At 42.9% G+C, this 19940-nt stretch overlaps 4 protein-coding genes and 1 long non-coding RNA gene across 9 annotated transcripts; 2 read left to right on the plus strand and 3 right to left on the minus strand.

Annotated features, from left to right (window-relative positions):
* Nucleotides 1-2725: 2725 nt before the first annotated feature.
* LOC6898037 (transmembrane protein 14 homolog) lies at nucleotides 2726-3375 on the minus strand. Its single transcript, XM_002138089.3, has 2 exons — nucleotides 3219-3375; nucleotides 2726-3123 (listed from the first exon to the last, which is right to left on the minus strand). Exons 1-2 carry the CDS (start codon nucleotides 3292-3294, stop codon nucleotides 2858-2860), a joined length of 342 nt encoding a protein of 113 aa, XP_002138125.1. The 5' UTR covers nucleotides 3295-3375; the 3' UTR covers nucleotides 2726-2857.
* A 197-nt stretch (nucleotides 3376-3572) lies between these two features.
* Nucleotides 3573-5304, plus strand: prel (preli-like). Of its 2 annotated transcripts, XM_015183516.2 has the most exons (4): nucleotides 3573-3672; nucleotides 3730-3985; nucleotides 4087-4499; nucleotides 4558-5304. In XM_015183516.2, exons 3-4 carry the CDS (start codon nucleotides 4185-4187, stop codon nucleotides 4951-4953), a joined length of 711 nt encoding a protein of 236 aa, XP_015039002.1. In that variant the 5' UTR covers nucleotides 3573-3672; nucleotides 3730-3985; nucleotides 4087-4184; the 3' UTR covers nucleotides 4954-5304. The 2 variants fall into 2 exon arrangements, with proteins under 2 accessions (XP_015039002.1, XP_001357537.1); XM_001357501.4 differs by having other exon boundaries at nucleotides 3628-3985.
* Nucleotides 5305-5826: 522 nt separating this feature from the next.
* On the minus strand, nucleotides 5827-7164 carry LOC117183788 (uncharacterized). The gene is made up of 2 exons (XR_004468964.1): nucleotides 7085-7164; nucleotides 5827-6959 (listed from the first exon to the last, which is right to left on the minus strand). It is a non-coding gene; the product is annotated as an uncharacterized lncRNA (long non-coding RNA).
* Nucleotides 7165-7255: 91 nt separating this feature from the next.
* Nucleotides 7256-11397, plus strand: Iswi (Imitation SWI). 3 transcript variants are annotated; one of them, XM_015183517.2, is made up of 7 exons: nucleotides 7256-7396; nucleotides 7512-7668; nucleotides 7775-8019; nucleotides 8082-8336; nucleotides 8397-10512; nucleotides 10581-10741; nucleotides 10812-11397. In XM_015183517.2, the coding sequence occupies exons 2-7, from the start codon at nucleotides 7621-7623 to the stop codon at nucleotides 11092-11094; spliced, it is 3108 nt and encodes a 1035-aa protein (XP_015039003.1). In that variant the 5' UTR covers nucleotides 7256-7396; nucleotides 7512-7620; the 3' UTR covers nucleotides 11095-11397. The 3 variants fall into 3 exon arrangements, with proteins under 3 accessions (XP_015039003.1, XP_001357539.2, XP_015039004.1); XM_015183518.2 differs by having other exon boundaries at nucleotides 7365-7458; XM_001357503.4 differs by having other exon boundaries at nucleotides 7354-7668.
* Nucleotides 11398-11474: 77 nt separating this feature from the next.
* LOC4803383 (proton-coupled amino acid transporter-like protein CG1139) lies at nucleotides 11475-19676 on the minus strand. 2 transcript variants are annotated; one of them, XM_015183519.2, is made up of 5 exons: nucleotides 19061-19676; nucleotides 14056-14171; nucleotides 13746-13980; nucleotides 12851-12972; nucleotides 11475-12779 (listed from the first exon to the last, which is right to left on the minus strand). In XM_015183519.2, exons 2-5 carry the CDS (start codon nucleotides 14169-14171, stop codon nucleotides 11819-11821), a joined length of 1434 nt encoding a protein of 477 aa, XP_015039005.1. In that variant the 5' UTR covers nucleotides 19061-19676; the 3' UTR covers nucleotides 11475-11818. The 2 variants fall into 2 exon arrangements, with proteins under 2 accessions (XP_015039005.1, XP_001360088.1); XM_001360051.4 differs by lacking the exon at nucleotides 19061-19676 and adding an exon at nucleotides 15444-15595.
* Nucleotides 19677-19940: the final 264 nt, after the last annotated feature.

Consider the following 19940-nt stretch of genomic DNA (forward strand, 5'->3'; position numbering starts at 1 on the left):
TCAGGTTCCATTGGAAATGTTTTCTGGGGTCAAGGTCAAGTCAACCAATAGTGCATAGTAAGGGTGATGCCATTATTCCTCCGGACTGGATCTTTTTATAACCGATACTCAAAATGAGTATTGGGGTATATTAGATTTGTGGTAAAAGTGGATGTGTGTAAAGACCAGAAGGAATCGTTTCCGACCCCATAAAGTATATATATTCTTGATCAGCATCAATAGCCGAGTCGATTGAGCCATGTCTGTCTGTCCGTCTGTCCGTCCGTCCGTCCCCTGCCACAGATTTTCGCCCTTTGTGGAGGCGGAAGTGGGCGGGGCAAAGTTTTGAAATATTTTTGTAGCAGTGACATATCACAGAAGTCTGGATCCAAAACATCGTTGCTCTAGCTCTTATAGTCTTTGAGCACTAGGCGCTGAAGGGGACGGACAGACGGACGGACGGACGGATAGACAGACAGGGCTCAATCGACTCGGCTATTGATGCTGATCAAGAATATATATACTTTATGGGGTCGGAAACGATTCCTTCTGAACGTTACACACATCCACTTTCACCACAAATCTAATATACCCCAATACTCATTTTGAGTATCGGGTATAAAAACCATTTGTTCCTCATGCAACATCTTGGTATTGTATAGTCTTTGTATTGTATAGCCTTTTGGCTATAAAAATGATCTGATCTGATCCAGATTCAGCAATCTGATAGATATGGTCATTATCTATGATTCTGCGTTTTTAGTTTTCTCGAACCTGTAATATTGTGAATGCAACAGATTTTCGTTCTTTGTGGGGGCGGAAGGGGGTGGGGCGAAATTTTGAGATATACGTTTTATAGTGAGATCTAACAGGAGTGCGGATACTAAATTTGGTTACTCTAGCCTTAATAGTCTCTGAGATTTGTGAATACCCCCAGATTTGCATCCTTTGCGAGGGCGGAAGGGGGTGTGGCGAAATTTTGAAACAAACTCGTCTCGTTCCGATATATTAGGAGTGTGGATACCAAATTTAGTTGCTCTAGCTTTTATAGTCTCTGAGATCTAGGCGCTAATGTTTTACTCTAAGCAAAGCCGCCTATGCTACGTGTGTGTTAGAGAGAGACAGGGCGAGAAAAAATGAAATTGTTTTCTTGATGCTGGCTATAATAATAATACGATCCAATTCAGATTCTGCAGTCTTAAAGATATTGTCATTCTCTACGATTCTGCGTTTTTGGTTTTCTCGTATCTTTAAAATTGTGGATGCCACAGATTTTCGCCTTTTGTGGGGGCGGAAGTGGGCGGGCAAAGTTTTGAAATATTTTTGTAGCAGTGACATATCACAGAAGTCTGGATCCAAAACATCGTTGCTCTAGCTCTTATAGTCTTTGAGCATTAGGCGCTGAAGGAGACGGACAGACGAACAGACGGACGGACGGACAGACGGACAGACAGACATGGCTCAATCGACTCGGCTATTGATGCTGATCAATCACATCCACTTTCACCACAAATCTAAGATACCCCAATACTCATTTTGAGTATCGGGTATAATAAGATAAGAAGGTTTGTTGCCAGTAGCTCCTGCCGAACGACCGTGAGGCATTGCGTCGCAGGGCACTATATAACCCTCCTGGTAGCCGTCTTCTGGCTCGCGCATCCTCGCATAGTTTACGCATAGTTGCACAGCGCATCCCATTTTCGTGTACCCCCACCAACGTTTCTTTAGTCAGCCTTCGACCACAGCTTTCCTTCATCCTTTCTCTCTCGACTTCGAACCTGGAACAAGTGAAGAGTATGTGCTCCGCATCCTCTGGAGATCCATCTCTTCAGGCAGGACAATCTCTGTCGCTTTCGTGCCCAAATCGGTGAAGATACGCTTTAAAGCCGCTTTAAACCGTGGCCGCTTAGAAGTTGGGTCAAATAGATATTCACATTTCCATGCCTTCTCGTGCACCACTCTTCTACGATTGGGATGAGAGATTATGTCCATCTATCCTGCGTGGACTCGTTCCATCTCCGCTGCCACTCGGCCATTTTCTTGTGCCGCTCCCGACGTCGGATAAAATCTCTATTTGGTGCCGACTGAGTAGTTTTCCTTTGCTCTGTGTAGACGTCGGCGGCTTCTCGTGCCAACAGGTCGATTGGTAATGCACCGGCAATGACCGGCATTATGCAGTAGGAGCCATCCCCTTGTTTCGGCCCCTTGTATTGAGCCGATTTAGTGCCCTTTCAGCTTCGCCACTCTTATACTCATTCAATTTAGGTGCTCACGGAAGCATAGGCGTGTATCCAGCATCACTTCCAGGTCCAAGATGGCTCTCAGGCATTCTACCCTGCATGCTCCTACATTTATTACCACTATTTCCGTTCTTTTTCGGCTGCTCAGCAGGACTACTTCTGTTTTGTAGTCGATCAGTTGGAGCCCAAATGAGCTTATCCACTCTTTGATTGTCTTTTCCTTCCGCATCCTTCAGGTTTTTTGCGACCGACAACAGGGCAACGTCTTCGGCAAACCCTATCATGCATGTGTCATCTGGTAGCTGGAGTCGCAGGATTCCGTCGTAAATGACGTTCCATAGCAGCGACCCCCGGACTGATCCTTGGGGGACGCCACCAGTTACCTAGTACTTCTTTGTTCCTTTGTCTCTGAAATAGTCCTGGTCTGCCAGGTCTTCTCTTCGTCCGGTCTGTCAACATGTACATGTATCTTATCGCTATTTTCGAAAATGACACAACTCCCCATGTTTAAGTATCATAGGTCCAAGCACCAAAATAAAAAATTTTAATCAAATAACGCAAGAATGAGTACATATAATGGAAAAATTATTTGAAAATCTCCGGCAAGTCGAGCTGCTGGAAATCCAGCTTAGATCGCTTTAAGCGCCCTTAGAGCTTGTAGGCAGCGGCAAGTAGCGGTTGTACGACACCAGGTTTCGCACTAGAGCAACCACGGAGATCATACAGACAACGCCGGCAGGCATTAGTTTTCCAGAACGATTCCAGCGGGCACCCATTAGCCCAGCCAAGAACAGGGACGTGCCCAATTGGAGCATGGGGCGTGGTTGATCCTGGGAATTTAGGTGGGCTCCATAGCCGAGTAGAGCTCCAAATGCAAGGCCAGCTCCAAGCGAAGGAATCGATGCTGGTGAAATGGCAAAGAGATAAGGAGGTTGGATTACATGGCCCATTAAAACGAATATTGTGGCAGAACTACGCTCTTCCGACGAAAGCACTCACCTGCCTTGGCATAGCCCATGATGCCGCCCGCCGCAACTGTCGCAGCATATGCATAACCAAACCAATCCACCGGCATTTTAAATTGCTATACTTAACAATTAAAAAACAAATTGTTTTTTTGTTGCACAAGAAAAACTAGTAGCAATCGATATCGATATACGATATATATAATATTAATATTTTTGTGGAATAACTAGATTTTATTTTCCAAAATTTTAAATAAAATGTATCTCAAACGATCTGGATTATAAGGCAGATCAATCACTATAAGATAATTCTAGATTAATTTTACACGGTGTGCTAGCACAACAAGGTGTGACAGCTTATCAATACAAAAGGCGATCAATACAAGTTGAAAGATGTGTGACAGCAGCAGGGTGAACGTTTATGGTATTCCGATATCGATAATTCCACACCCTCTTGCAAAGTGTGACAGCAGTGGCCTTTGGACCAGGTGCGAACTAAATTAAATGGATGAAATTAAATAAAACGGTAGGAATGAAATTCACAGGTGCCATTATGACGAAACAGTGAACGTCGGAGACCATTCCGATTAATGAGAAAAGGCCCAAAGACAAAGAAATTCATAGTTTTCGAGTTAGCCTGTCTGTGACGCAGTTACACAACAAAATTCTTGCCACAGACGTGTGGGCGCCCACAAAAAGTGGCAGGGGACGAATTATTCATAACAAAAACCACATCGTGCCCCAAGAAAGGGGTCCCCCACTGCACTCTGGAGCTGTGCACACACCAAAGGCTAAAGGCTGGTAGGTCCCGATGCTCGAGGCAATTGTCAATTTGCCGATTGCTATTTATATCTGCAACATGCGATTGCAATTGATTTTCTCTTTTTGTCTCTTTATTTTAGTTCAGGGACGCAGTCCGGCGTGAATTGGTGAGGAATTCACTTTTGTTTTCGGTAAGGCACGCGCCGACGAGCGGGCTTATCAATTCATTGCCGCCGTCATGGTCATCACGGCGTCCAGTTACCGCACTGAGGCAGTCTTCGATTACAGCTGGAAGAATGTTGTAGTTGCTTACTGGAACCGCTACCCGAATCCCTCCAGCTCACACGTCCTCACCGAAGACACTATCCAACGGGAGGTACGGGATGGCAAGTTATACTCGCGGAGATTGCTCTCAAAGACTAATCCGGTGCCCAAATGGGGATCTCGGTTCTACAACAATGTGCCGGTCAAGATTGTTGAGGATTCGGTGCTAGATCCGGTTGCAAAGACCTTCACCACATTCACCCGCAATCTGGGCATGAAGAAGATAATGGTAAGTAAATTTGCTAGTTCTTGCAAGGGAACGTGAAATAACATGTTTTGATTTTTAGAGAGTCGATGAAATCGTTACCTACACCGAGCAGAATGATGGAAGCACACTAGCCGTTCGTCGGGCCTACATCAGCTCGCAAGTGTTTGGCTTCTCACGTGCCATTCGGGCCTTTGGCATTGAACGATTTAAGTCGAACAGCAACAAGGCTTCTAATGGCTTTGATTACGTGCTTCGCAGAATGTTCCCGAAAAGCCAATCGAGTGTCCATCATTCAGCCTCTCCAGCAGCGGGAGCAACGGGAGCGTTTGCAGCCCATCAGAGCGAACTGTCTGTTGCCACAACGGCGGCGGTCCCGAATCACACCAGCACGATAAAGAGTGTGGCTAGGATAGGCTATGACTTTATGAAATGTCATGCTTCCAAGATTGCACAACTGTTTTCAGTTAGAAATTGAATCGCTATTATACTTCTAGAATGGGAAATGAATGGGAAAGCTTCGATTTGGGGCGAATTCTGGATTCGACTTCAGTTCAGCGTTGTGGCAAGCGGAAAATTTGCCGGCTGTAATTATATGTATTCCAAACAAAACCAACTTTGATACTTTGCTGCATTTCATTCCGTGTGAGTGTGCCCTCAAAAAAATATGAGAACGATGGCACGGTTGGTTTGTTGAACTCTTTAATTTTAATCAAGCAAATTGCATTGTTTAATCTATATTTCTGTTAGGCCAACCATTCTGTACGTAAAATTCGGGAATTGTATGTAAACTTGTATATTTTGAAATAAATTATTAATATTTAAATTATGCCCTCAACCAATCTCTTACAAATCTACTTTTCATATTCAAAATAAATGGATTATATTTGACATACACTTCCCGACACTTGAATACGACATACTAAAATGTACACTTTAAACACCAATATTTCCGGCACAAGCCAAAGAAAACGGGGAATTTGAATTTTCCTCAAATCTCTGTTCAATTTAGCATAAATTAAAAAAAAAATAATAGCAATATTCATCAAAGTAGAAACCTCTCAACTTTGTTGCATGCTTGATAAACTCGACTTAATGAAAATTAGGATTTTGCTCACCACAGAATAATAGCGCTCAGACTGCTGTGAAAACGATCCAATTATAATTCTTCTTTACTACTCACTTCCTTTACTTCCTTGAGTCCTTATAAATATAAAAAAGAAACCCTTATGACCCTTCAAATTAAAATTTTTGTCCCTTTGAAAATGCTATATAGCGACAGTCTCTACTCCACGCCATATGAATATGCAAAAGTACGGGAGTATTCTAAGTTTTCGTCCGTTGGCTGAGGTTTTTTATTAATTACAGTCCCTTATGGTGTGGAGTCTTCGAAAAAACATGTTTTATTATTTTAGCACTAGCTAAAAGTACAGTTTTAGATTTTTAAATCGAGTTTTAGTCGTGTTTTTTAGATGCGGCTCGCAGATGAGATCTTATGGAGGTCTCGGAAGTAGCAATTTTGGTTCGGTTTTTTATGTTTTTGCCATAATTTGACCCGTTCTTTATGAAATCACTCAGAACACACCTAGTTTTACCAATTTCATCACTTATTTTCATTATTGATGGACCTACTTCCTTCGAGGCTTTTATTGTGGAGTTTTCGTCCTTTGAAAAGGACTTACCATAACCCAAATTTTTTTCTCGTAATAAGGACACCCTAATTGATTTTTGAGAATTTATTCAATGTCCGGTCGCGACCACATCCAAAATAAAAAATTGTTCAATGTGAATGTCGTATTCAAGTGTCGCATTTTTTTGGGAGCGGAAATTTGAGTTACATATGTCAATTAAATTTTTTTCCTCAATCTACTTTGATGAATATTGCTACTATTTTATTTTATTTTAATTTATGCTAAATTGAATAGAGATTTGAGGAAAATTCAAATTCACCGTTTTCTTTGGCTTGTGCCGGAAATGTTGGTGCCTAAAGTGTACATTTTAGTATGTCGTATTTAAGTGTCGTGGAGTGTATGTAGATTGTATTTTTAAGATCCCTAGAAATAAACATAATTTACGTAGACACTAGTGGGCCATCGTAGCTGGTTACAACGAGAATAGTGGAAATTTCAAATTACTGATGCAATAAGGAACAAATCGACACAATGGTACCGAATACTCAATACTCAATTGTCGTGCCATTCCAGATCGCTAACAGATCAACGCTGCTAACTTTCTATAGCAGTGCCGTCCTATGTGGTTTGCATTACTGAAGCTCTGCTGCTCGACTGGTGACTGGGATAGACTTTCCCACGTATGAAAAAACAAAATATTTATCATGAGGACGACGAGGTCTATAGATGATCGATTTGAGTTTTATCATTTGGAAAATACGTCATTACACCTGAAAGTTTAGCGTTCTGAGGAATATGATATATGGTGCGACACATCTACTGGAAATAATATGCCATACATTCCATTGACATTCTAGTTGCCAAATATATCAGCAAAAGTTTCAGCAGGCGAAACATACCGGTTTTTTTTATGTGTATGGGAACGGAAATAATCGAGATGTATGGTCAGAATGAGGTGATTTCAGTCGATCTGCTCACCTTGCCCGCCTCTTTTGCTAATGATGATGCTCCAGAAAGAATGGATACCTACAAGAGGAAACTTCCCAGCCAATACCGACGATTCATCAATACCATAACCGTTAGGTTTTCTTTATGGAATGCCATTGTTCTACATTTACAGTACCCTAACAGTAAAAAATATTAAATTTTCCTTCGAATTCAGAGACGTTCCGACTATCGCACAAAAATATCGATTTCGATCTTTTTCAACCAAGGAAATATCACTTAAACATATATCGATATAACAATATATACAACCCGGCGACGCCAACTTCCCTCTAAAAATCGCATGTAAGCGCATTTTTTGTGTATTTTGTGTTCAAGAAAGTGTTTTTTTCGCAGATTATATGAACGTAATTGCATAAATGGTTCTATAACGTAGCTCACTGACCCGTACAATTTGCAGTTTGCACAGACGTACCCAGTACAAACTGACGAGAACCTTTTGTGCACTGCGAAAGCAAGGACAGTTTTAATTGAACATTAAAGAAAGGCACCACACCGGCATTAAGAAAATGTCCAAAACAGATGCTGCCTCCGTCGACGCCACCGAGGAGAACTCTGTAAGTAGAAAGCTGAGGGAAATTCAATATATTTACGATTAGTGACGCCATAGAGGGTGTCGGTGAAGCGTAGAATATTCTAAAATTTTTCTTTGCCTTTCCGCAGAATGAAACCACTTCCGATGCGGCCACCAGCTCCTCGGGGGAGAAGGAGGCAGAGTTCGACAACAAGATTGAAGCCGACCGGAGTCGGCGGTTCGATTTTCTGCTAAAACAAACTGCTGAAATATTCACCCATTTCATGACAAACAGCGCCAAGAGTCCCACAAAGCCAAAAGGAAGACCCAAAAAGATCAAGGATAAAGAAAAAGAGAAGGATAAGGATAAAGATAAGGATAAGGAATTGGCTGAGTAAATGCATATAATTTTATATTTCTTTACGCGTACTTATGCCCACCTGTTTGTCCCTGTAGTCATCGTCATCGCAAAACAGAGCAGGAGGAGGATGAAGAGTTGTTGGCCGAGGATACGGCTACAAAGGAACTATTTCGTTTCGATGCTTCCCCTACCTACATTAAGGGTGGTGAAATGCGCGACTATCAAGTTCGTGGTCTCAACTGGATGATCTCATTGTACGAGAATGGCATCAACGGCATTCTGGCCGATGAAATGGGTTTGGGTAAGACCCTACAGACCATCTCTCTTCTTGGGTATCTCAAACATTTCAAGTGAGTTGTCCAAATGTGTTACGCTTCAAAAGTACTCAGAGCATTCTGATTATCCTGCAGAAACCAAGCTGGTCCCCACATCGTGATTGTTCCCAAGTCCACGCTACAGAATTGGGTGAATGAGTTCAAGAAATGGTGCCCATCGCTGCAGGCTGTTTGCCTGATTGGTGACCAGGACACTCGCAACACTTTCATCCGTGATGTGTTGATGCCGGGCGAGTGGGACGTTTGCGTGACATCCTACGAGATGTGCATACGTGAAAAGTCCGTATTTAAGAAGTTCAATTGGCGTTATCTGGTTATTGACGAGGCACATCGCATCAAGAACGAGAAATCCAAGCTTTCGGAGATACTCCGGGAGTTCAAAACAGCTAATCGGCTGCTTATCACCGGTACCCCATTGCAGAACAATCTCCACGAGCTCTGGGCCCTCTTGAACTTTCTCTTGCCCGATGTATTTAACTCGGCGGAGGACTTTGATGAGTGGTTCAACACAAACACATGCCTGGGAGATGATGCCCTCATCACGAGACTGCATGCCGTACTTAAACCCTTTTTGCTGCGTCGTCTAAAGTCCGAGGTGGAGAAGCGTCTGAAGCCCAAGAAGGAAATGAAGATATTCGTTGGTCTTTCCAAGATGCAAAGAGATTGGTACACCAAGGTACTGCTGAAGGACATTGACATTGTTAACGGAGCTGGTAAAGTGGAGAAGATGCGTCTGCAAAATATCCTCATGCAGCTGCGCAAGTGCACCAATCACCCCTATCTGTTTGATGGAGCCGAGCCGGGCCCTCCATATACCACGGACACTCATCTGGTTTACAATTCTGGAAAAATGGCCATTCTGGATAAACTCTTGCCCAAACTCCAGGAACAGGGATCACGTGTTTTGATCTTCTCCCAAATGACCCGCATGCTCGATATTCTAGAGGACTATTGCCATTGGAAGAACTATAACTACTGTCGGCTGGATGGTCAAACGCCTCACGAAGACCGCAACCGACAGATCCAGGAATATAATATGGAGAATAGTACAAAATTCGTCTTCATGTTGTCCACAAGAGCTGGAGGCCTGGGCATTAATCTGGCCACCGCCGATGTTGTCATCATCTATGACTCCGATTGGAATCCCCAAATGGACTTGCAGGCTATGGATCGTGCACATCGTATCGGTCAGAAGAAGCAAGTAAGAGTTTTTCGCTTGATCACAGAGAGTACTGTAGAGGAGAAGATCGTAGAGAGGGCCGAGGTCAAGCTGAGGCTGGACAAAATGGTCATTCAGGGTGGCCGCCTTGTTGACAACCGCTCCAGTCAAATTAACAAAGATGAAATGCTTAACATTATTCGATTCGGAGCCAGCCAAGTATTTAATTCGAAGGAAACTGACATCACCGACGAGGATATCGATGTCATACTGGAGCGCGGTGAGGCTAAAACGGCTGAGCAGAAGGCCCAACTTGATAGCATGGGAGAGAGCTCGTTGCGCACTTTCACCATGGACACGAATGGCGAGGCCGGCACTTCGTCTGTCTATCAGTTTGAGGGCGAGGATTGGCGTGAGAAGCAGAAGCAGAACGCACTTGGAAACTGGATTGAGCCACCGAAGCGTGAGCGTAAGGCGAACTATGCCGTGGACGCCTATTTCAGGGAAGCCCTGCGCGTCTCCGAGCCCAAAGCCCCTAAGGCCCCACGCCCACCCAAGCAACCTATTGTCCAGGACTTCCAGTTCTTTCCGCCCCGCCTGTTCGAGCTGCTCGACCAAGAGATCTACTATTTCCGAAAGACTGTCAACTACAAGGTGCCCAAGAATACAGAACTCGGCTCGGAAGCCAACAAAATTCAGAGGGAGGAACAGCGCAAGATTGACGAGGCCGAGCCCCTCACCGAAGACGAAATCATCGAGAAAGAGAACCTCCTCTCCCATGGCTTCACGGCCTGGACCAAGAGGGACTTCAATCAGTTCATCAAGGCCAACGAGAAGTACGGACGTGATGACATTGACAACATAGCCAAGGACGTGGAGGGCAAGACTCCCGAAGAGGTTATTGAGTACAACGCCGTGTTCTGGGAGCGTTGCACAGAGCTGCAGGACATTGAACGAATTATGGGACAGATTGAGCGAGGTGAAGGAAAGATTCAGCGACGGCTGTCGATCAAGAAGGCCCTGGATCAAAAGGTATGTCGGATGATTTATTTATTAGTAGAGGATGTATCACATTTAATGAATATCACATCTCTTTAAAGATGTCAAGGTATCGAGCACCCTTCCATCAACTGCGTCTGCAATACGGCAACAACAAGGGGAAAAACTATACCGAGATCGAAGATCGTTTCCTAGTCTGCATGCTGCACAAGCTTGGCTTTGACAAGGAGAATGTCTACGAGGAACTGAGAGCGGCTATAAGGTAAGTGGAGAAGTCTGCAAAATCTGAAACTCTTACTTATTCTGTTGTTGGTTATGATGCAATTCGACAGAGCATCGCCGCAGTTCCGCTTCGATTGGTTTATCAAGTCGCGCACAGCTCTGGAACTTCAACGTCGTTGCAACACCTTGATTACACTCATCGAACGCGAGAATATCGAATTGGAGGAAAAGGAACGCGCCGAGAAGAAGAAAAAGACGCCGAAAGGCAGCGTTTCTAGTGGCAGTGGAAGCCACAACAGCACTCCAGCACCAACGCCCCAGCCCAAGGCTAATCAGAAGCGCAAGAACGATGTGGTGGCCACCAGCAGCAGTTCCAAGAAGAAGAAGAAGTAAAAAAGGTACTGAACGGAATGTACGATCGCAAGATATTCCCTTGAGATTTGGCCTTTCCAATCATTAGTTGCAGTTCCAGAGCAAAGACAACAGATTACTTAATATTTCAGTCTGCATAGACAAATACATAGATATGTATGAACGTAGCTCTTAGTTCAGTTGCCCCAACAGCCACCACAGCCCACAACAAATATGCATTCAAAAATTCAACTATAATATCATTGCGCGCCGCTGTATTCTATTCCACGTATTTGTACTTTGATTTTAAGAGCTTAATTATTATATTTATATATTGCAACATCAGATCAATGAGTATTCCTAATGAACAGTTTATCCGACCTTTATTCTAGAAAGTAAACGGAGGAGGGAAACAATTTCAATCTCATTTTCAGAAGCATTCTCTTTATAGACTTAACATAATAACATTTATAAATTCTATGAATTGCAGTTTAGCAGTTTTGGTGTCACGAGGCACTTATACATGCACACACATAAAGACTTAAACATTAATATCATCTTATTCATGCAGTCAGCGGCATCGACATTGGCTCCGACACCGCCTTGTCGCCGCGGGGCGGAGCTAGATAACTGCGCTTTGAACTCAAACTCTCATCTCTCTGTCTCAGTTTTCGATTCCATCTGTAGGGGTACCTGCATCGTATTTAATACTACCATCGTCCATCGTCCATGTACGATGGGTGGGATGGGAACTTTAGAGATCCCATTAGTCATCGCCGCTGTACATCTCAATGATCTCCCCAATGCTGGCCACGGCACCAGCAATCAAAGCTAGGATGGACAGAATGCCCAAAATAATATTCTTTACCATCTTCCAATTGCACCAACCCAGACGATCGGGATAAAGGTAAACGGTCTCAACGAAGCTGGGAACAAAAATGCCTAGCAGTGAGAAGAACACGGCGCCCACCAAGCTGATGAACGGTTCCAGGTTGGGAATAGCAGCGGCCACGCCTCCGCTCACCAGAATAATGCCACTGCGCAGCATTATCTGTGTAATGTTGTGCTTCTCAGGGCTGAACTTGTGGTTGATCTTGCGCCAGAGGATCTCGTTAGGCACGTAGAACTGTAGGCCAAAGGTGAACAGAATGGCCACTGCCATCAGAAGCTTGGCCGTGTCGCCCAACCAGGAGCCCTCTGGCAGATTGAGCGTGATGCTGCCACGGACCGTGTCCCCGAATCTCACATAGCCAAAGAAGCCAATGATCGCGTAGAGCAGCACCACAGTTATCATAGCCGTGTTAAGAACACCAGGACATCCGAGGAATTGCTGAGGCTTGCGCATTGAGTTCTCCACGGGCATCACTACACCAATTCCCTCCATTGCGAAGATGACCGTCGCAAAGAAGAGGGGAATGTGCGCGGCCGGGGCGATCAGCGGCTTATCAGAGTACACTAGTGGCTCGTCAAACATGTAGTACAGGACAATCACGAAGGTAATCACAATGAACACATTGGCCATCAGCGAGAACGGAACCAGCCACTTGAGATTCCGGATCTGTCCGATTAACAGACACGGAATAACCGTTAGGGCAATATAGATTCGTACATCCCAGTTCAGGTTGCAGTCGAAGTTGATGACGTCGTGGAAGGAGGTAGCAATGAACACGATGTACACACATGCCGCCGCATAGTAGGTGGCCATCAAGCCAATATCCACAAATTGCCTAAAACAATGCACATTATTGTCTAATTTTTGTTGTTGCTTAATAGAGTGAGATTTGACTTTTCTACGTACTTGGCAAAGTTTGAATAGGGCCTCATGCCTTTGGGACCGTACTCGAACACCTTCTCGGCCGTCTCAGCAAATCCCAGAGCTGGCACCTTAGCATCGCGGCAAATGTTGTGCGAAGTTTTCACCTGAAATAAAGAAAAACGATAATTAAGTTCTTCATATCACAAATACACCAGTTGGATCGAAACCAGGTATTCAGTTTCTATTATTGATTATTATCATGAGTGAACTTGAATAGAAAAGGCTGCTTCAAGGTGTAGTGCTAACAGGAGAGCTTGGTACCAGGCTTTATATCCTACGGAGTGAAAGCTAAGCATCGGGTCTATCTGGAGAGTTAAAGTCATCTCTTAGTAGTAAACATTATTTAAAATGACGACAGACAAAGGTTAAAAATGACTGTACAAAATGTTTGTGCTATAAATCTGTATGTCTCAAGTGGATTATTAATATGTATAGATCGGTGACTTGGGCTTTCTTGGCATCTGAATGTGATTTTTAGTCGCACTCGGCTTTGTACAACTGTCTGGAAAGTGAAGTACGTCTAAATTCTGGGAAGTTATGTGTTGAAGGATTTGCGATAATCGGAAATGCATGATCATAAATAAAATCAACAATAAAACTTAGCTTGATTGCTGATATAATTATAAATTGTATTTATCTCTCTCTGATTAGACCATATCGCGGTATGTCTGGCTTCCAGAGGCGTGGAATACAATAACTGGACTATCTGTTGCACGCCTTATCAAGGCCTTTCAAATTCTATTGACAGATGACTTGGGACAGCACCTTGAGCTACTTCAGCTAACTCACAAATACGTCAGCTCGGCTGGTAATGGTTTATTTGGTAATTTTTTAAGTCAACAGCCGAAATCAGGTGCTAAGTCTTAGATTTGCTTACCAATATGTGAACACAGTGGGTGCAGAGGAAGCCAACGATGAGCGTCATGCACATTCCAAAGACCAGGCCGGCGTTGTGAAAGGCCATAGGCATGGCTAGAATTCCTGTGCCCAGGGAACTCTTGAGCAAATGTGCCAAAGCGCCTCCAGTACTGGCTCCTTTTGGATCGCGATGCTCAAAGGGACTATAGGGATCCTCGGAGAGTGCGAGCTGATTCTTCTCTGTCAAGTTGGCTCTGCATGCGAAAAAGAGAGAGGAAAATGTTTAAGGTCCAGATACTAGATGATCTACAGAGAGTTCAAGTACTCACTTCGAATTGAAGTCGTTCAACGAGATCGCTGATGTTGATGTTGAGTAGGCGGGTGGATTGTCGCCTGCCGAAGCAAACACCTCCGCATCTGGCTTAAATCCTGCATTATCTGTCATCTACAAGCGCAGAGATACCGAAAATGAATGAGAAATTGATCGTAATTACGTAATTCAATCACATGATGAATCGACACGAGTAGGCGACTATCAATGACCCCCGGTACGAGATTCGCTTTCGTTCGTCCATTTGCAGCTTGTGCTAATCCATTGAAGGGTTGCTAGGCGCATGCCGTTCGTATCTTATCGACAGCTTGGAGCTTTCAAGTATTACAATAGCCTTAGCAAAAAGATTCCAGATACTAGCAGATCTTTATCGCCAGCGACTGGAATCGGTGCCTGGGGCTGGGGGTCCGCAAATAAAAAACACTGGACTGCATTCATAAAATTTTGCTTTATGGCTCTATAGCCATATGGCCCTAAAGACCGCCTATAATTTCACTCACTTTGACTGATGGCCATAAAGGCGATTCTAAATCAGCGTGAATGTGGTAGCCCCCTCCCGATATCGTATCTGAGCGCTCAATGGAGTCATTTCATTTTTTGAATTCCCCCAAATACTTGACTATGTTCTGTGAGTGGGTTAAGATTATCGTAATCATGGCAAAGTGTTATTTATAAGCCTTTCCGTCTCTCTTATACTATAAATTAAAATTTATGAAACAATTACAATACTTTCTTAATGCGCATGGGATTGTTGTTGGCTCCTCCGATTTGTTCTAAAGGACAACAACATTTAATGGGGGTATAAATAACCATCCGTAGTAACCTAGCTCATAAATTAGTTTATAAAAGTTTCCGGAATGGAACTCATCTATTCCAAATAATTTACATAAAATGGCTTGTTAAAAGTCCTTTGACCAAGAATATACGATATAATTGACACAAAACGGAAGCACGAATGATATGATAGTTAAAATGGTACATATGTACATATGTGCGTAGGCTATATGTATAAATGTATGTTCTAGAAAATGGCATCGAAGGAGGTATGATCCAATGTGTGATATGGATTACATCTGCAGATCTTCGGCACAAGAATGTAATTGCATGCTATTATAAAAGTCAGAGGGCGTATATCACTTATATGTATGTACTAGTATTTCAAATCTGTCCATGTCCCATTACTTTGAAGAATGTGCTCGCTTGGGATTTGTAAGTAATCGTATTAAAGGCACATATAGAATGTAACACTTTTTTTTGAAGCAACACCGGAATAATTGAAAGACTTTTTTAAATTAAAGAAACATTTTGTCAAATATTTGAATGCACTTCTCTGACCCTAGTCCTGTCGTTATTTCCTTATTGGGAGCCTCGAGTCCGGGAACTTACTTTTCAGCTAGCGTAGTACGGTCCGAAAAGATCTTGAGCGATTGAGGACCGAACGCGTCCTCTGGCCAAAAGCAACTGAATAATCAGTTTAAAAGTAATAAGCGGCTACGGGTATGAGGTACGTGAATGCTTTCGAGTGGGCCTGGCATGAGTTGGTGCCACGGCGCCGAAAAGTGTCGGAAAACGTTGGAGTAACAATGTCCCAAAATGATAACGCCTTAAAGCAAGACAGGCAACAATAATTAATAAACAACAAATACCCGCCAAATGCCTATAATAATAAAATGTTAAAATCTACCTTTAAAATCAATTATAAATGACTCCCCGATAACCTTATCGTTCCCAAACTGAGCCGAACCTGACCCGAGAACAAATTCATTCACCTAATTTGCTGGCCAGAACAGAACAGAGCCGGAACGAAGAGAAACCCAGGCAATAGGACTCATCAATGAAATACACATGGTATCTCTATAAATGAACGGTACTAACTCAGCTATCCCTAAAAACTTTGACTTCGTTCTGGGGAATTAGCGATTAAAATGTTTAAATATACAATATATACATACATACAATATTGAAAGCGGTAATCAGAGTAAAGCGTGTTTAATATTATTGTTATTATGTCGCCCGATAAGATTATTCGAAGTCGTCAAAAATAGGGCCAGCACAATTCATACTGTTCTAGGGATATGCATACCCATGAATACCTATGGCATGTGTTACGATCGAATATTATATGTTGGCGGCACACAACTCGACGGTAAATTTTTATGATCGACTTCTAATTGTGTTTCTGGGGGGCAGTTATACGACGTCACGCGCCCGCGTCCACTTATTCGATACTGAATCATACATATCAGGACATGTGGCGTGGCCATTGATTAGCTCTCTGGCTATCACAGTCGTTAGTCGGCCCAAAGTTGTCGCTTATTAGCTTTATGGACAATTACTTGGGTTGGGTCATTAGATCTATAATTTAATTCAAATTCGTGTTAAGTGCGTCACTAGGTGTTATGGAGATAAACTCGAATCAGAGTTTATGATCATGCTAATCAGCTATCGATATATTGGGTAAGTTAAGCCTTCGTGCCTTGGCACTGAAGCAGTATTTTCTTTAAGGTTCTACTAATGAGCGAAACGGAATACGCAAAGATTTGTATAATCTTTGTTTCCACGCAAGTTAAAGTGGAAAGATCCTCAGCTCGACAGCTTAGGAAATTAGCCTGCTATATAGGCATACCCATACCATCTCTACACATCTGTATAACCGACATAGTGTTAAATATTTATGTACAAGAATTGTGCAGATTATTGGAATAGTTGGCCCGACGTTTGCCATAAGTTCTGTTTATCGAACGGAAAATGTTACGTGATCCCAGCCAGATGGCAATGAAATGTTAAATTCTGCCGATTCTGCCCGATGTCTTTGCTGGATATAACCGCTATCCTATAGCAACCGATTTCTTCCCTGCCTGTACCACCTGTACCTGTGCCTGTGCCTTACAGCAGCTCGGCAATTCGGCAACCAATGGATGATACCTAGACAGTACCGGACGAGCCGTATCCAACGGATACAGATGCACAGATTGAGATACATATCTAGATGCACATATATAAAACATATTCGTATCGTGCATACCGTCTCGGTACATAAGGTTAAAATGCAGTACAAACTCTTCTAAATTTTAGAGACAAATAGATGCCGAATCAAAACGCAAATCTTAACAAAACAACTAAATACATATAGGCATATATGTACATGTATATTGATAGTGGGATTAGATCATTATTATTAGACATGTCTGGGATCTGATCAGCAATAAATGTATATGTAAATGTTAATTATTTCTCTAGTACGATCTATAAAGGCATGGATCAAATAGTTATGCACTTTTAAGCCGATGTCTAATTGATTTCTCCTTAAGCACTTTATCTAAATAACTCATAGATAATTTTAGTCTTTTGTTTGAGATTAGAAATGCATCAATAACCCCCGAAAACATCCTCTTTAAAAGTGTTTATATTTTTAGTTTTTCCTTTTTTTTAGTTCGAAAATGAATATTCGATTTTGCCAAGCGGTTTTTAGTTCAGCCAGCAAAAATAGTTTTTTGTTATCCTCTGGATGCATGGATGAATCTGAGTCCTTACTTAACCTAGGGCGCCTTGTCCACTGTTTGCTTATTGAATATTCAGGTGAAATTTCTTTAAAATCGGGCTCTTTATATATGTATGTGTTTGCAAGACAAATTGAAATACTCTTTATTCCTTATTATTCTTCCATACAATTGAAAAAAATTCAGGGGTAATTCAGGTCCTCCTTCTAAAAGATTATTTACAGAAGGTATAAAATGAAAGAGGCCAACCATTGGAGTGTGTATACGAGTATGTGTGACATTTATTTTAAGATGCTGCTCCTTTTTATCAAAGCCTTAGCTCAGATATTTATGTCTCATTATACGAGGATATATATTTTTATCTTCTTGTCCTAAAAAAATGGCAGACCCCACCTGCCTCCTCTCGACTTGATCTGTTTCCCGAATGGCCTTCGCCGTTATTACACAAACACGATTGCAGCACCGTTGGGTTTCTCCCGGTTTCGCTCAGAGTTTGCTTCCCTGCTCATTCTCAAGTACTGTATCGCCGACTAAGGGCCGTTAATTGGTAACAGCAATTTTGAATTGAGTGTTTGTAGGATCTCTTTTGGGTCAATGGATTCCGGTAAAGCCAAAACAGCTTTTGGTTGCGATTTTTGACGTTTTCTGTTTTTGCTGTTTTGTTTCGTTTTGCTTCTGTGTGTTTTCTGCTTTGTTTTGCTTGCGCGTTCGCTTCACGTGCCGAAAGAAGAAGCGAAAAGAAAACCCGTTGTCCGCCCGGATTGACGACTGACTGATTGTCAATGCATATACATACATATATTATATGTACGTGCATGTACATATGTGGCTAGGGGCGCCTGTGCCCGAGTTACTTAGTGAGTGGGAAAGGAACTCAGCGTCAGACGAGATGGCTGCAAGGCGGATCAGTTCGAGGTACTCGAATCTTTTTGCTGGCGACCTTATCGCACCTGCAAAGCGGATGAGCCGAGCCGAATAAATTATTGGGTACTCGATCGGTAATCACAATCATAATGACGAGCGATGATGAGATAATGCCTTGCCTCGCCAGCTCTGACTGACAGCCGCGGGAGATGTCAAGGGAGGAATACCATTGTCAGAAACTGAATAAAACTTGAAGTTTATTGCACTAGCGGCACCGTAAGGTAGCTGCCAAGATAAAAGTGAGTCAATAATCTTTTATGACATCCAATTCGGCTCTTATCACAGCCGCGAAATAAAAGCTTGGTGAAATGATTTGTTCTCGGGTTCCGTTCCTGCCATGACTGGCAATCGAGGCGGGGGCAGGAAATTTTCCAGGAATGCCCCCACTAGCTTGGAATGCCTTGGTCTTAGGGTAATTTTCCGTGTCACATGCATCTGATAATTATCAATTATAATTTCCCGATAGCTAAGTTGATGTGCAGGAATTAATTATAAATAATTACTAAATTATAACGCGACAAAAAAAAAGGCAAACAAATAATTGCTCAACTTTCGGCCGGTATTCTCTCCGATATTTACCTTTTGGCTGGTTTATGAAACTTAATTGTAATATATTTTTAATTCCTTTATTTAGTTTAGCTGGTGGGAAGGGGTACAGGTCGCCTTCAACATTGACACGAAAAGTTCACAAAAAAGTGTTTTCACACCGACGCGTTAATTTTCGCCTGCGATGTGCTTGATGGCGCGAATTTGCAGAGGCAATCAAGAGAAACAAGCACGATCAAACCATAACAAAGTAATATTTAAACGCTTGTTTCCAAGCTTTTGTATCTGCCTATGTTGTTAACAGTCGGGCGATCGCTTAGTGACTGATATTAAGCCAATGTTTGTGCTTGAATTTGTTGCTGCGGCGGCGTCGCCGTGGCGGCTACATGTTAAGCCCCCCGAACACTCAGATATATTCCGCCAGCCGAGAGCTCAACTGGAGACTCCAGATGGGAGAGGAGAGTCGGTTGGTGCAATTAGCGCAATGGGCAATAAACGACACCGTGACGCAGGTGGGGCGAAGTCGGCCTCTCTCTCTCGGTGCGAGTGTTTGAGCGTGCGTACTGGTGCTTTCTACACATCATTCAGATTTGGGCATTCGGCTGCCAGACAGGTCTGCCTTCGTCCCATTACTCATACGCAGCGTGGTACGTGCAGCTGTTGGAGGAGGCGCCGTAGAAGTAAGCAGAGGACAAGTGGGTGATGTAAAACACCTCCTTATCTAAAGAAGATTACACGCTGTTCTGGAATGTGATCAGAGATATGCTAAATACGAGTAGTATTAATTTGATTGGTTCCAACAGCATATCTAATTGGATTTCTTCCGAGAAATGTCCAAGGTCATGCTCCATTCTGTGGCTCACCCTGTATGCAGCACAGACACTCAGTCTGCCCACTCTGCAGCCTACCACCC

This window comes from Drosophila pseudoobscura, chromosome 3, assembly GCF_009870125.1.
Source record: "Drosophila pseudoobscura strain MV-25-SWS-2005 chromosome 3, UCI_Dpse_MV25, whole genome shotgun sequence".
In the NCBI taxonomy this organism is placed as follows: domain Eukaryota; kingdom Metazoa; phylum Arthropoda; class Insecta; order Diptera; family Drosophilidae; genus Drosophila; species Drosophila pseudoobscura.

Bases quoted from the DNA above. Each gene is read 5' to 3' on its own strand.
- LOC6898037 (XM_002138089.3), bottom strand. From the start codon at position 3,294: ATGCCGGTGGATTGGTTTGGTTATGCATATGCTGCGACAGTTGCGGCG. The intron at 3,124-3,218 runs GTGAGTGCTTTC...CCATTTCACCAG, and splicing joins CATGGGCTATGCCAAGGCAG to CATCGATTCCTTCGCTTGGA.
- prel (XM_015183516.2), top strand. From the start codon at position 4,185: ATGGTCATCACGGCGTCCAGTTACCGCACTGAGGCAGTCTTCGATTAC. The intron at 4,500-4,557 runs GTAAGTAAATTT...TTTGATTTTTAG, and splicing joins TGGGCATGAAGAAGATAATG to AGAGTCGATGAAATCGTTAC.
- Iswi (XM_015183517.2), top strand. From the start codon at position 7,621: ATGTCCAAAACAGATGCTGCCTCCGTCGACGCCACCGAGGAGAACTCT. The intron at 8,337-8,396 runs GTGAGTTGTCCA...ATTATCCTGCAG, and splicing joins GGGTATCTCAAACATTTCAA to AAACCAAGCTGGTCCCCACA. The intron at 10,742-10,811 runs GTAAGTGGAGAA...GCAATTCGACAG, and splicing joins GAACTGAGAGCGGCTATAAG to AGCATCGCCGCAGTTCCGCT.
- LOC4803383 (XM_015183519.2), bottom strand. From the start codon at position 14,171: ATGACAGATAATGCAGGATTTAAGCCAGATGCGGAGGTGTTTGCTTCG. The intron at 13,981-14,055 runs GTGAGTACTTGA...TTTCGCATGCAG, and splicing joins TTGAACGACTTCAATTCGAA to AGCCAACTTGACAGAGAAGA. The intron at 12,973-13,745 runs GTAAGCAAATCT...TCTTTATTTCAG, and splicing joins CCCACTGTGTTCACATATTG to GTGAAAACTTCGCACAACAT.